Source organism: Monomorium pharaonis, chromosome 2 (assembly GCF_013373865.1).
Source record: "Monomorium pharaonis isolate MP-MQ-018 chromosome 2, ASM1337386v2, whole genome shotgun sequence".
Taxonomy (NCBI): Eukaryota; Metazoa; Arthropoda; class Insecta; order Hymenoptera; family Formicidae; genus Monomorium; species Monomorium pharaonis.
The window spans coordinates 27,903,972-27,919,284 of record NC_050468.1 but is presented as its reverse complement, the minus strand read 5'-3'; the positions used below and the strand labels follow the sequence as shown (position 1 = coordinate 27,919,284).

Below are 15,313 nucleotides of genomic sequence, written 5' to 3'. Positions count from 1 at the left end.
GATCGGTAGCTTATTAGGGATTCTGCCAACCTGTTCTGCTTCACAGTGTACACAAGATTTATTCGCGTCTTCGTCAATAAACTATAGACCGAGTAGTTTGTAAATGAGGTGAAAAGCGTCAGTGGGGGGAATACGTGTCATGTATAGAGCTAACCAGAGCGTTTCCTCGTACATCGTGTCACAGCAAGGAAGAGAGGGAAAGAGAGAGAGAGAGAGAGAGAGATCTCCTTTTCCCTTGGTGGTTACGACGTGCCAAAGTCAAGGAAGCCGTCAGGGCCGCAACCGGCTAAAGGCCGGTTTTGTATGTAGGGCGCATCGGGTACGAGGCATAAATCGCTCGAGGCATTCGCCAACGCAAAGAGTAGACTGACAAAGCGTTACACGCGCAATCAGTGGCGTAGCGTGTGAAATCGCTTGGCTTTATTTTCCAAAGTTGACTCTCGGGTCTCGGGGAAAATTTTTCTTTTTACTTGGAAAGATATGGCTATCGTCAGTAGAAATAATCTTTACATGTAAAGAGATCTTCTATATTTTCCCAGAAATACTCAATTTTATCTCGAAGCTGACTTTGTCGTACCTGATATTGTGATTTGGTTCGTACGAAACGCGAAATATTGGAACTGGAATTTACTATAATGTTAATTGGTATTGCACTGCGTTAAATAATAACAGTTTTTACGTACAAATTGCCATTTCGCTTGTAAACAACATATCCTATCGAAACCTTAACCCTCCACGCTATTGTCAGCGCGTAATAGTCGCGAACACACGTATTTCATGGGATAGACCGGCACGTACGAATACGTAGCGGTAATCGGCCAGGGGCGGCCGGATCGGAGTGCCAAAATGATCGGTGAAAGGAGAGACTTTTTTTTTTTTTATTGGCTATCAAGGTGACAGCCTCGCGTGTGCGATAGCGACGACGGCGGGAGAAGCACGAGCGTTTGGAGGAAGCTGCGATTAAAACGTAAAAATAGCTGGTGCGCGATCGTTAGTCGTTACCGCCCCGTGGTCTAACGCGCGAACCCGGAGCGGCTTGCTACGTGAGTGCGTCCTCCTCGTGGTCCTTCTCCTCCTCGCGCTTGCCCGATCATCAGTTCGATTGTGTCACTTCGGGGAGCGACAGGCCGCGCGCCGTCTTTTCGGGAGATTTATTGAATCGCTAATTCAATCGCAAGCCCAAGCGGGCTTCCAATATCGGGATATTGGTTGAAATTGGAGTATTAATTTCGGCGAGTTCGAGTTTCGATGTCGTAAACGCGCGGGCGATGATTTTTGCGCGGCGAAAAGAAATCCGATGCCCGGTGTAAGGCCCTGCCTCTTTCCCACGTACTTATTTATACGCAATGGGAAATTGCATTCGGTGAAATTATGTACCTGTTATTCCTGCTTAGCGCCAAAGCATCTGGAATCTCTAACAGGGGTCAACGATGTACCGTTAGAATCGCGATTTTTATTTAAAATAAATCACTCTCCTAAACGGTTTAACTATATATTTAGGTGGTTTAACTGGGGTTTAACGTCTATGCAAAAGAAAACGATCTTTTTCGCGAGAAAGTTTATTGCACGTCGACTCGAATCTCGACCTTCTTCTCGACAAGTTGATTCTCCACTTTTGTGATGCAATAGAAATGCGTTGCGGCATCGTCATGCGACGTCGTTGAAAGGCCTTAAAGTGCACGGAACGTGAAGTTTTTAGGTACTTGGATATTTATATAAAAGTTTTCGATTCAATCGACAACGAGGCTTCAGCGCCTGGCAAGTTCATTCACTTACGTACGAGAATTTTTCCAGTGCCAGTTTAAGATCCGACAATTCTTTTTAATGGTTCATTTAGGTTTCAATTCGACCGATGTAACAGGCGATCGCGAGAGACACGCGAGTGAGTTAATACTGATCGCTCTTCGAGTATTGTGCGATGCTGTAGATCGACGGCTTGATTAAGACAGATTGAACGAGGTACTGGTAGTCTGCTTGATAGCAATGCTTAATAAAGTCTGGGAGAGTCGCGGCGGAGATTCTCCGTATTGGCGTGTTTAATAAGCCACAGTAGTATCCGCGTATACGCACGTTTATCTTATTTTTCATTCGAAAGACCGAAGTTTCGATAGTCCAGCTTTGCTCGTGCGCGTTTTGTTTTGGTAATAAATTCAACGGAGAAGAAAAAGCAATCGCGATACACACGAGTGAATTAGTACTCGTCATTTTTGGACGTCAGTGATATACAGATTGCCTCAGTCGAACCGGATTGAGAGTGGTGAATATTTCATTCCTACTGCTTTATCTTTATTGTAATTAATTTTAATGATAGTTCTCCACAAGCTCGATACGGGGCTCAATTATTCAACTCGATTGCTATAAACGGATATAAAATTCTTAATTGTTAATCATACGACTTCTAGCTTTTTGTTAATTCACAGTTTACATCTGATTTAATTTATTAACTCGTTTTTCTTTTGCGTTTTATTACCTTATCAATTTATAGCCTTATGACACACAAATAATTTTACATACATTTTGTAAATGTTTTTCTCTAATTATGTAATAAATGCACGAGTATTATATGTGGGTAGATACTTTAGAAAACGTACATGCGCGGAAAGTGAAGATAATATTTCCTTTATGTCTCAATCGGAATTACAAACGTGTAGATAAATATAGCATCCGACAATCCTTGACAACATATTATTGAATGATTATCCAAGATATAGAAGTTTTTATAGACTGTAATATTCTCGTGTTACAGTCGCAATCATCATGATTTTCTAGCTTCCTAGTAATGTATTTCGAATGCAAGCGTAAATCGTAATCTTGTATTTAGTAATGTGCAATTTATACACTATACAGACTTAATTGTTTCTCAAGATAATGATATTAACAGTCATTATTTTCTTCAGTTCATTTTCTACAGCATATATTTTGTTATTTTATTTATGAAGACACGTCCTACTCTCTTATGTAATCAATGCTTCTAATTTTGGCTCATTACTAAGGAAATAAATATATCTTGCCAACTTTTGGAATAGTGTCTACGACGTTCGACAGAAACTTCAATTTTGTATGACTCTTTTCGTATGAATTGTTAATTTATATTTTTATAACATAAATTGTGTCAATATTTAACACAATAAAAATTGCACATAAAGGAGTTGTTTGAATCCTAAAAACATTTTTTATCTTGGGATACATTTTTCTGGAAATGTGACACTTTTTTTAAAAGATGTAGACAGTACCTCCAGAACTTTATTAAATACTATGACTTAAAGCGATTTAAAACAAAAAACATACTGTGATGGCAATAAGTGTGAATGACGTGTAAAATTGACACCCTACTTCTTTTGCTTTTTATTTTAATTTTTTACACTTAGTTTATTTAAAAATTTTTAAATGAATTAGATGCTTTTTAGAGTTAGAAGAGTTAGAACCTTTTATAAATTATATTAAAATTTTTTAAATAATTTTGTATTTTTATCAAAGATCGGTAATTAATTTGCAACATTCGTACGAATATCTATTTTTTTCTACATGTGCGTTGAAAGTGGTTCTTTTTGTGTCCTTTACTGGCGGCAAAGTCGCCGATTGTGCACGGGATTTTCTCGCATAAGTAACTCATTCCTTTACCGATCAAGTGTACAGAAAAGTTGTGCAGGAATTATTTCCTCAACTATTCCTCTAAATCCCCCACGCTTGATCATTTTTTCGCACCTTTCACCAAAGCTTCTGCCGTCATCATAAAACCCGCCATTCCATCAAACATCAAATATATAGAGACGTTCGGATAATCCGCAATTGACCAACCAAAGCCGAGTTTCAATTTATGGTAGGTCAAAGCTATTGCCGGTCATCGAAAAGTCAATGGGCTAGCCCCCTTTATGTGGTTAAAAAGAGAAATGGCACTTGACGCTCGTGCGGTGATTATCGTCGATTAAAATACTCCCCGACAGATATCCAATCGGGTACGTTCAAAAATTTTCCTTAATATTACACGGAAAAATTTTCTCTATCATCGACTTGACCAGAGCCTAAGGGTATTGGTCTTTAATAGTATCGTTGGTGATACGCACGAATAACGTTTCCAATCTCTTGGCAATCAATGAAATTGGCAAATTTGAGATTTAAAGTTTAATCATATAGATGTCGCTAGTAACATTGGTATCGTAAAGTCACTGAATTTATAAATCCAGTGACGTTAGGTTTAATTTTATGACGCATATACGTCTCATCTTCCACCAACGATGAAGTTTTCAAACTTCTATCACATAGGGCAAGAACCAATTATATACTGAACACTCACTAATTCTTTAATATGATTGGTCCTTACCTTTAGTTCTTCATTCCTTCCACAGCGGGTATATGTGGTAGAAGTCCGAAAACTGCAATTATGCCTCTTATCACTAAATTTTTGTCACTACTCCCTTCCTAGTGTTTTTTTAGCGATGATTTATGAGGATCACACTTCGATGCACAGATAACAAAAAAATATCATGTTTAACATGTGCGGATTTCGTATAGTGAGATCGAAAAGAATGGATTCGATACGAGACCTGAAGCGATTGCTGTACGAGCGTACGGAGGCGTTGCGACGTCGTGACGAGATCGTCGAGATGCTCGAGAAGGCGCTTGAGGAGCGCGACGCCACGATTCGTTATCTCCAGAATGAGATCGATAAATTTCGACAGATCGTCGATCTAAACCTGGTGTCTACTGCCATCGATTCTAATCAGAGACTGAAGCGGCAAGCCATATCGGCGGAACCTCTCAGAGGCGACACGAAACCAGTGGTGAAGTTTACTAAGCCGCAAAGGTAGATTGGTGAATGCCTTGAATCGTCGTACGATTTCTTCTTTATCTATCAAATTCTCAATTTTCTCTGACTGAGATGAGAAATGCGTTCTTTTTTTTGTTATTTTTATTGTCTCATCTGTCAATTGAATTTTGAATTTAAGTGTGTAAAAAATCATTTATGTGTGATTTACTTGATATACTGAGTAAAAATAATTATATTGCATAGAAAGATAAATTTACATATTTAAATATGTAGTTAAACACGTTTTATTGTTATTTTTATGCGGAAAACGGACTCACATATATGAATGAGGCATTTCTTACACACTTAAATTTGTAATGTGGTAGCACCCAATTTTGATTCTACGTTTGTATGTTGATTTATAGAGAGTGTTTAATGCATAAACACATAGTTGTTAGAGAAATATTGAAATAAGACTTCTAAGATATTTATAAGTGATTATGGGAAAGATATTTATACATCTACAAATAAATTCCGGCCTCTCCGAATTAATCAGCTGTAACTTTATTTTAAATTAAAATTTGTTTTCTGTTGCTTTGGAGATTTGTAGTATCAATATTTAATATAAGAAAATTGCATATGAAAACCTTGCTAGACGACATAACAAATTTTACAAATCTCAAATACCCACAATGTCGTTCGACAATCACGTCACTTATATTTTGTTCGTTTTTCGATAAATAAAAAAGTGTTCTCGGGGCGAAAGAAATAATTTGGTTTGCTTTGGAGGGAAATTACAATGTCCGAGAATACATCCAAAAGATGGTATCGAAAGTTTCGGATGGGTAATTTCGATCTTTCTGATGAATTTATAAAATCAAAACTACTATCGTTCTTCCGAGCAGGGATTTGTTCGAGAAATGGCAGAAGTGTATCAGAAGTGATGGAGATTATTTTCAAGACTGACACGCATCTTGGTTTTGTATATGAACATAAATTTTCTGTAAAAAAAAGGGTCAGAACTTATTTGTAGACCTAATGAAAATAAAATTAAATAAAGCATTTAATTTTATCAAGACTTTATATAATATGTAATATACATATAATAATTGCTGCTTTAAAAGAACTATTTTTGTTATTAATTACAAATAGATAATTGTTTTATTGCGATATAATTTATTAAAATAGTTGTATAATTTGAGCTATATATATATATATATATATATATATATATATATATATATATAATTGGCAATTATAAATGTCATATAATTATGTAATATAATGTGAGGTAGAAAGTAAATTTAATGAGGTACTTTGCTGAAAGCGGTAATTCTTCATGAATGATTTTTTTATGGTTATAAACGGGACTTAATTACAAAAGTAATCGAGGATATCAATTTTAGCATACATTTATACATTGCATTCTTTATAATACTGACTTCGAGATTTATCTTGTCATCTTGTGAGATTTATCATATTATCTTGTTACATTTAAGATTGATAGGATTAATGTTATATTATTATAAGACTGTAAGATTCTTACTCGAGAATTTTTCCCAAATCTATTAAAGAATCTATAACTGAGAAATTTTTGAGATACATTTTGTATTATATATTTTTGTTACTTATTTATGCTTTCGTAAAAATATTTTGTTTAATACAAGAAAGAGAGGCGGCAGAGATGGGAGAGAGAGAGAAGCTTGAACGATGATTGTCTTTTTTTTCAGATCTCGCGAGTTGATCAAGACTGCCATTCTGGACAACGACTTCATGAAAAATTTGGAACTTACACAGATCCGGGAGATTGTTGATTGCATGTATCCTGTTACATTTCCAGCTGGTTCGATAATTATACAAGAAGGAGATGTCGGCTCTACTGTCTTTGTTATGGAGGGTAAGTAAATACACCTACGCATTTTTATGTGACAAGTCAGTCAGAGAAATTCGTAAAACGTCACGAAAATTACTGCCTGAATGAAGGTAAATTAAATAATGTATAAGTTGCGAATAATACTATACATGATGAAAACATAAAGTAAATAGCAATTGTTTTCACAAAACGCAAACAATGTTTCAAGTTTGTACACAAAAAAAATAAACAGTTATTTTTTTATCTGTCCGAGTTTAATAAATTTTTATGTCGCAGGATAAATCAAAGTATGTAAACACGTTTATTTTATACATATCTTATTATAAATTGCGGATTGGCTATTTAAAACTAATTTGACTATATTTATTTTTAACTCCTTTACGATCGTTTTTTTGCATTGGTTTTATATATTAATTTGATTTTTTATTATTTGTTCCATTTCATTAATTGATGTTTCTTTTTATGAGAGACCTCAATTTTCTCTCACACGTGGCTGATTCTTCACAGTCACAACTCACGTTCCATTATTCGAAAAAAACTTTCATTTACTTTCATCTAAAGATCTATTTTTATCCTTATATCATTTGCATATTGCATTGCTTTTTTATGTGAAAACATCAATGCAAATTTTGCGTCTGTTGATTATCTTGTTTCCCATCCAAGTTTGTTCAAGGTATTCCACACGGGAAACACTTTCACCATTTATTTCTTTCCTGCTAGTTACAATTGACAATACGGTATCGACAGAAGAATCCAGAAGTCTTTCTATATAGAGAAACAGGTCTCTTTTTGTGAAGAATGGGTGTATTGTTATTAGTAAAAGTAGCCATTTGTCCTACGCTGGCGCGTTTCTTTTATACTTTTATTCTTTGCCACTTGTGCGAATATTTTAGAAATATAATCTTGCAATTTTATTCGCAGAAGACTGAATTTATTGAAGACTATGCAAATAAAGGAAAATTAATCTTTTGATTGAAAAGACATGAAAGAACTTATTATAATATGTAACGTATTATAATATGTAACGTCTAAATAATTGGATTTCTTGACAGATATTTTTGTTACATAAGTTAACGAACAGTGACACTGCATCATTTCTCAACTTCGTTTATCTTACGCGGAAACAATTGCAATTATCTGTCCAAGTTCGATGAACTTTTATGTGTAAGATAAACATGAAATATTAGATCATAATTATTTTGTACATATCTTAATGCAAGTTGCAGATTAACTTTTCATAACTAATTCAACATATTTACTTTTCTAATTCTAAACATAGAACTGTAAAACATAGAAAATCAAGCAAAATTTTTAGTTACCTGAAAATAAGATTTATATTTATTGATTTTATGCTATTTCGTTGAGACATTTGAAAGCCAAATAAAAACAAAAGTAGTTTTAAGAGGGATAGTTTCCTTATTAGACGATTGAATGATGAGCGTAAATAATGCTCGGGCAATTAACGGCGAATTGCAGATAACGTAATGGTTATGTAAATATACTTCACACATGCTCATTACATAAAAGAAGTCTACATACTTAGCATTCTGTGAAACGATTTTGCAACTTTTGGAGGCGAAAATGTAAAAAAATTTTGATGTTTCTCATTCAATCCCCTTGCGTATTTTGTTATTGCTTTATAAATTGAGCTGAATTTATGAGTTTATTCCAACTGTTTGAGTACCGTCTGTATCGAAATTATGACCATTTACGTAAATTGTGGCACAGATACACAAGAGATTGCCACAAATATGATTGCGTAACTACTAAGCTTAGGCATTCGGCCATGTACGGGAAAGAATTGCAACAGTAATTTACGCGCATATCAGACACTTATCATCGACTCTCAACTTTATGTTTACAATAAAATTGTTTAGTCATTTACTTATTAATACGAACGTATCGTCACTGGGAGAATTATCCATCGTTATCAGCTTATACAAATTTCATATCAGCTTAGGACAAATTTGCTTTTCTAAATAATCCCGAAAGTAATTCTTATGTAAATTTTTTTCTGGAAATTGATTTTAGATTGGAAAGATAACACAATTAAATACATGATAACTTTCATTTAAAATTAAAAACAGATTTTATTGTATAAATATTGATTTTAATCACAACGTATGTACGAAGAAAAGGTTTTAATTTTATTTATTATTTCACACTCTCAGCGTCAAACATATCTTCAGGTTTGAATTAAATACTATCCAATTCAGATTCTAATCAGATAATGTCTAATTGTATTGTATTGTAATTCTGTAGCGTGACAGATACTTCCGGATTTCGAATGTACCATGTTTAGATATTCGTGCGTTAGGTGTTCTTCCGCAATACAAATTGGCAAACGCAGACGCGGACATTGACGTTAATTGATCCTTACAATAGAAACGAATCGTGGGATATCGACACGAAATTGAATTTATGTAAAAGCGGTTTTACTTTCTGCCCCTCTCTGCAGTTTTCCTTCTTCCGTAATTCGATTTCTGTTCGGACAAAGGCAATCACGTCGATGCCAATTTCGCAATGGATGACGTGCCGCCGTTTTTACTTTCACGTAAAAATACGATGCTTGTCGCTTTTCTCTCTCTTTCTCACAACTGATCCGGTCATTAGTATTATCACTCATCCGTGTCGTTACAGTTACGCAATTAACGGCGAACGTTCCCGTATGTATACACAACTATATTGTGGTTACCATTTAACATTATGAATAAAGTGGGAATTTATTATTTGTCATTTCTATTATTACTTTTCAGAGATGTAATGCAGATGTGCTTTGTGTTACAAATTCAAGTATACAAGCGCTTATTTAAAGATCTAGAACTCTAATTTTAATTCGATAGGGAATTTTTAAAAGACTCAACGAAAATCATTTGAAAAATGTCATATTACGAATTGAACTAAAGATAAAGTATTAAATGTAATAATTTTTTAGTACGTACAGAAGTATGTAGATACATCAAATTACTTTTATGTGTTATAATTCTTTGTAACATACTTTTATATACTATAAATTGGATTACAAATTGGTTCCCTTTTACCCTTTTACATTTACACGAGAAAAATTACGTTTATCTTCATCTCATTACACCTTTTTTGCCACTAATGAAGTTAGCGGAGGTCCCCTCCCGTGTAATTTCCGAGTCCCGGACCTTCGTGAGCGTAGAAGAAAAAAAGTGCCGTTGCACTCATACGTAGGAGCGGTTGCGGGGGCGAGAAACGGCGGGGATGAGAACCTCTGTCCTTTCTCTCACGAGCGCGGATCCCATGGTGGGGGGACTGCCGCGACTCTCCTCTGCCGAGGGAAGGGAGGTTTCTCGTGGTGTTGCTTGCCGCTCACGGGCATACTTTTCACCAGTCGCGAATACTGTCAGTGAGCGTCAGACGCGATTCGCGATCGCGGTGTTCCCTTTTGACAGAAGAACTCCTTTCCCGCATTGTTTTCGAAATCAGCGCCGTTTTTCGCGCCGTTTATCGCCGATCAGCAGTGTCGAGGGTCCAGGCCGCGAGGCCCGACGCGAAAGAAACGGGTTTCGCGATTGATTCGCTTGATGTTTTCATGAATAACACTCGAGAAGCTCGCGTGTGCGTGCAAATAGGTGTTCCGGCGAGGACTCGACAGGTACGTCGAGGATCCGAGGAGATCCGGCGATGACTCGGTTTTCCGCAGTGCGCCGCGCCGGTTCGCTAGTGATGGAGGGCCGGATAGCGGAAGTTGCGAATGAACGGTCGTGAACGCGCGTGGATCCGACGTCAATGTCCGTCCGTCGAACTTGTTTCTTGGTCTCTTGTCACCCGTCCGCCTACTTTCGTCATAACGGAATAGCAAACCGCATAAATATCGGAACGGTCAGACGAACGCCGGCGGCGTTCGAGCCCGATGATCGAGGCGAAAGTCCGAAGATAAGTCTTTTCTTCCGCGCGACGATCTTCTCTTTGTCGTCGTCGATTTCCTCCCTGGACCGACGGACGCCAGATTCCGCGCGCGATGCTCCTCGATTGTTTTAACTGGAACTTCGTGTTCTCATCTCGAACATCAGTGAGTTCGAACCGTGAGCTTGAAATTCCCAGTTCCGTGAACCGCTTTGACGGCTGATGCTCCGCTTCGCTCGCTGTACACGAAGACTGGTCGACTTGTCATCAGCGGAGCCGAAGAACAACGGAACAAACGTGAGCTAGATCTCGATAGAGACCAGGAACTGGAGGGCGAGATAATTGAAGCTACCAAGAATGCATTTACCTGTAGGAATGCCATTAGTCTCGTCTTGTCGAACAAAAGCGTCGACGCCAGCATTGTCGCCACCCGACTTCTGACCTTTCTGGCGCCGCGGGACTCCGGAGCTCGCAAGAGGGTAAAAAAAAAATCCCGAGCGAAAGTCCCGCCGGTGAGTAGGCCGAGGCTAGAACAGGGCTTGGCCGACTTGGTTTCTCGGTCTCTGCTTTCTGTTTGCACGTGCCGACTTTCGCGAGGGGATCATGAAAGTTCGCAGTTATCCCGGCCGGGCGGTTCTGGAGGACCCCGAGCTCCTCCTGGACCCGGACGCGACGCGCGGCAGAGTAATGGAGTTGCTCTACGAGGCCAGCTGGCGGGAGTGCGGGGTCAACTGGGCCAGCAACGGCAACGGCAAAATTTCTGCCAAACAGGACGATGACACCTACAGGCGGCCACCCTATGCCGATGTGATGGTATCGCGATTCGAGGCCACCTTGGACGACCCGAACAACGGGTCGTCCTCGGCAAGGGAGGAAGACGCGCGGTCCAGGGGATCCAGCAGCACCGGCACCACCGACAGCGAGTGCCCCGAGATGAATCAGCCGTCACCACCATCACCAACACCACCTGGTGGCAACGCACAGGGGGGCTTTCTCATTCCGCGACCGAGATTGATCGTGCCGGTTCATACCTATGCGAGGAAGAGACGCACCGGCGCGCCACAACCTATAAAAAGACGTCAAATACGCGAAGGTACTTGCCCATCACGGATATGACGTCGGAGGCTGGGATCCGGTTTGGTTTTTATAGATCTTGCTCAGGAATATGCGAATTTCTTTGCGTCAGCACGCAATCTTTTGTTCTGTATGGCACTGAAATCGTGCACATTGAAAGAAGATGTACAGAAACAAGTAATAATATTTAGTAGTAATAATCAAGTCTAGATGAAAGCTATTAAGTTTTCGTGAAATAGTTTAAAATAAATATTCAGTTAGTATAACAAATATTTAATAATATTTAGCAATATTTAACAATCATTTAGTTAATCGGTTGGTTACTATTATTGTTTGATTATTATTTTAATTATTATTAATATAATTATTAAGCATTGGTTATATTAACTGAACATTAATTAAAATTATTTTACTAAAGCTTGCCTAACTCTTTTTTTTTTCACGCAATTTCCAATTAGTCTGAGAAGAATTTGTTCTTAAAATTGAAATATTAGTTCAATGCAATCTTCTAACTTTTGGAATATTTTGTGGATGTTTCAATAAAATTATTCTACATGTAAATTTTAACGTTTCTCTCGAAAATTTCTTTAAAACAAAGCTTTGTTCGTTTCAAGACTGAAAATTTTCCGTTATTAATATTTTCTGTTGGGGCAAACATAAAGAAACTGATAATTAAAATTCTCGATTTTTACGAATATTAAGAGATAACTATAGACATTAAATTGAAAAATATACAGAGTGCATCCGAGGTCGCACATTTCTCGAGAGATGTCACACGCTCTTTGGAAAAAGAGAAGAGAAAGTACGTGATTTCCGAGACACTCTGTACACAACTACCGGACGTCGTTATGTCTTACAATTAAATGTGTATATGATACACGTTTATATAATTATCCTGACATGTGGAAGGAATGAACGTAACGCGTTGCGGATCGCAACACACGCACGCACACGCGCGTCCACATCCGCAATTTTTTTCGACGCGCGTGAAAAGGACAAAGGTTTTTTGGGGCCGATGTCGCGTAAAGTCGCGACCTCGATATTACATTTTTTAGAGCACGAAACCGGATTATCTCGCAAAATAAACTCTACGTCTGTTCCGCTGTTCGAGAAAAGCGATCTTATCGTTCGTTCTGTACACGCAATTGTGTTCGCATTTTGCAACAACACGTTTCAATTAATTATCTATACAACACGGATGCGAAAGGTGTTTGGAATTTCTTACATATTCATGATTTAAATAAATTATATTTGTGTTGCACTCTCATCGTGAAATTGCTCCGCAAATTAATAATTAATAGTGCAGGAATATATAGTGTATGAATATTCAAACTTTTGACATTTATATGATTAAATGCCAGGATATTTCTGAAAATAGTATACGTGATTTTTTCTGTCAGAATATTTTTGCCTTTAAATATAAATTTATTATGAATGAAAAATTGCTGTATTATATATAGACATAGATTTTAATTCACAATTCAGACGAAAAAAATATATCCTTGAATTTTTTAATTTAATTCTGCAGTTACTTTCAAAAGTTTCTATATTTACAATTTTGTATTTGTGTAACACTTTGAGCATTGTTTATGAATAATCATATTATGAATAATATATATTCTAGATAAATTATGTTAATATATTTTACTTTTTAAATGTAAACCTTGCAAATGTTGCATTTGTCATCTATTTTGGATGCGCCATCGTCATGGAGAAAGTATTGATGTAATATCAAGAATAACGAAAGTAGAATCAAAACCATCGTCGGTTCTGTCTAGTGACATTCCAAATGTGCTAAAATCAAATATTAATATTTGGGTACATTATATAACTAGCTTTACATGCAAACACATTCATGAAAGTTGCCTGCAAATTAGCACGTAAATTTGACGCGACAATGACATTCCGTAATTTTGACGGTAATTTCAACGTGTCTAAATGAATCGGGAAATTAACCCGCGATAAAGATTTAATGATACATGTTCGTTTTTTTTCATCTGTGTGATTTTTCATAGAATATTTTTTCATGTAGGAAACGTTTGCTTATATATACCCTCGAAAAATCTCATTCAACATCTGCATGTCGCTGGTCGGATTCTTATCAACGCGTATGCCGCTTTGAAGTTAGATAAACGAGAGAAAGGTTTACATTATATCTATACAAACTTTACATTGCTGCGCCACACGCAACGTAAATTTTAGTACAATATATCTCCAATGTCGGATAAACGTACATTAAAGTGTCACATATAATTATATATGTACATACTTTTCATTTTTAATGTGAATGGAAACTATAATTATTCTAGCGCAACATGCGCATTTAATAGCACAGTCGATTTAACACAATCTTATATAATAAATATATACAGGAATTAATTTTTTTCTGTCACTCTATTCTCGATTTTGTTGCCGTAATCGTTTCATTAAAAACACTAGTAAAGTACAAACAGTAATTGTGTCATTGAGTTTCAAATTTGGTAAAATTGAAATAAAGCACTTATAAATGAGGACAGTGTTTTAAATTTATGGACGAATCGACAAAATCGGATTGCAAATGAAATGTATATTCAATCTGTTTGTGCTAAAATGGCTGTGTCAGCTCGACAGACGTGCGAAAATCGTGTATGCCTTTTGACATTTCTCTCTTCAACGACCTCAAATCAGTCCTTTGAACATGCACGATTTACTAAACATTTCTTTATATAAAGAAAAAAAAATAGCAATGATTAATTTCAGAAGCGATACAATTCTTCAAAGAATTTTTCTTTACACGACGTTCCTCGAACTTCTTTCACTTTACTGTAGCACGCAAAGTATCCAGATGCGGATGCCACCAGCGTGTTTGATAATCGGAGCATCTGGTTTTGAGGATCGTCTAGAGCTGCTGAAATCTCGACAGCTGCTGCACGACAGAATCTTTTTTTGTCGTCGATGTCAGAAGTTTCCGAGCAAACTTTGGCGAGACCGGCCATTTATTCAGGGAACGATTGGGGGGGTGTAAGACAACTCTAATTAACCACTTTCTCTCTAATCTTTTATTCACGCGTGTATGCGCGCAGTACACGGACCTCTCGTTTCTAGACGTTTATGAGCTATTGATAATCCATCTAATTTTCCAATTAATCACTACACTTAACTGTATCCTGATAAATAATTGTTCGGACTGACGACGATTCTTTGGTGTTACCTAATGATAACTATGTGTTGGATACGTGGTAATTGGAGTCTTGAAAGGCGATAGGAATTCAGACCGGATATAATTACGACTCTCGCGCATTTTTTAGTAAATCGAGCTAATAACTTGAAAAGTTAATAACTTGAAATTGCTTGATACACGCGAGATTATTATTACGGATTGTTACGTACCGAAAATTGTTACAAAATCGTGTTGGAAGGTTGTCATTTTATTAAATCTGTTTTATCTCGACAGCGTAGCTCTCATAATTGCCATTGTAAGATCTCCTAGATTCTACCTAGATTTATTTCTGTCATCGTGACTCACAACAATGACCATGCATACAGGTTTTAAGTGCTAGCTATACTCGAGGGCCGCGACAGCGTCGTTTCCGTTAATTAAAATTATAATTGTCAATAAAGTACAAGTATCGTCGTTGTCTATATGCATGGAGGCTTGACTGTTGTTTAACTACAGAAATAAATCGTCTTTTATGTCCTACTAAGTTCAATTAACCATTAAAGAATTGTGAAGAGCGAGATGCACCAACGACGATGCTTTTTCAATT

General features: G+C 36.9%; 1 protein-coding gene across 5 annotated transcripts in view; it reads left to right on the top strand.

Annotated features, from left to right (window-relative positions):
• LOC105835361 (cGMP-dependent protein kinase, isozyme 2 forms cD4/T1/T3A/T3B) overlaps positions 1 to 15,313 on the top strand; it is a 45,517-nt gene that overhangs the window by 17,163 nt on the left and 13,041 nt on the right. The window contains exons 1-4 of one of the 5 annotated variants that reach the window (XM_036283397.1): positions 985 to 1,699; positions 1,838 to 2,257; positions 4,513 to 4,804; positions 6,478 to 6,644. In XM_036283397.1, the coding sequence (XP_036139290.1) occupies positions 4,527 to 4,804; positions 6,478 to 6,644 (445 nt within the window). In that variant the 5' untranslated portion in view covers positions 985 to 1,699; positions 1,838 to 2,257; positions 4,513 to 4,526. Of the gene's footprint in view, positions 1 to 984; positions 1,700 to 1,837; positions 2,258 to 4,454; positions 4,805 to 6,477; positions 6,645 to 9,990; positions 11,587 to 15,313 lie in introns of those variants that run through there. The other 4 variants (XM_036283398.1, XM_036283396.1, XM_012678558.3 and 1 more) reach the window with 4 other exon arrangements.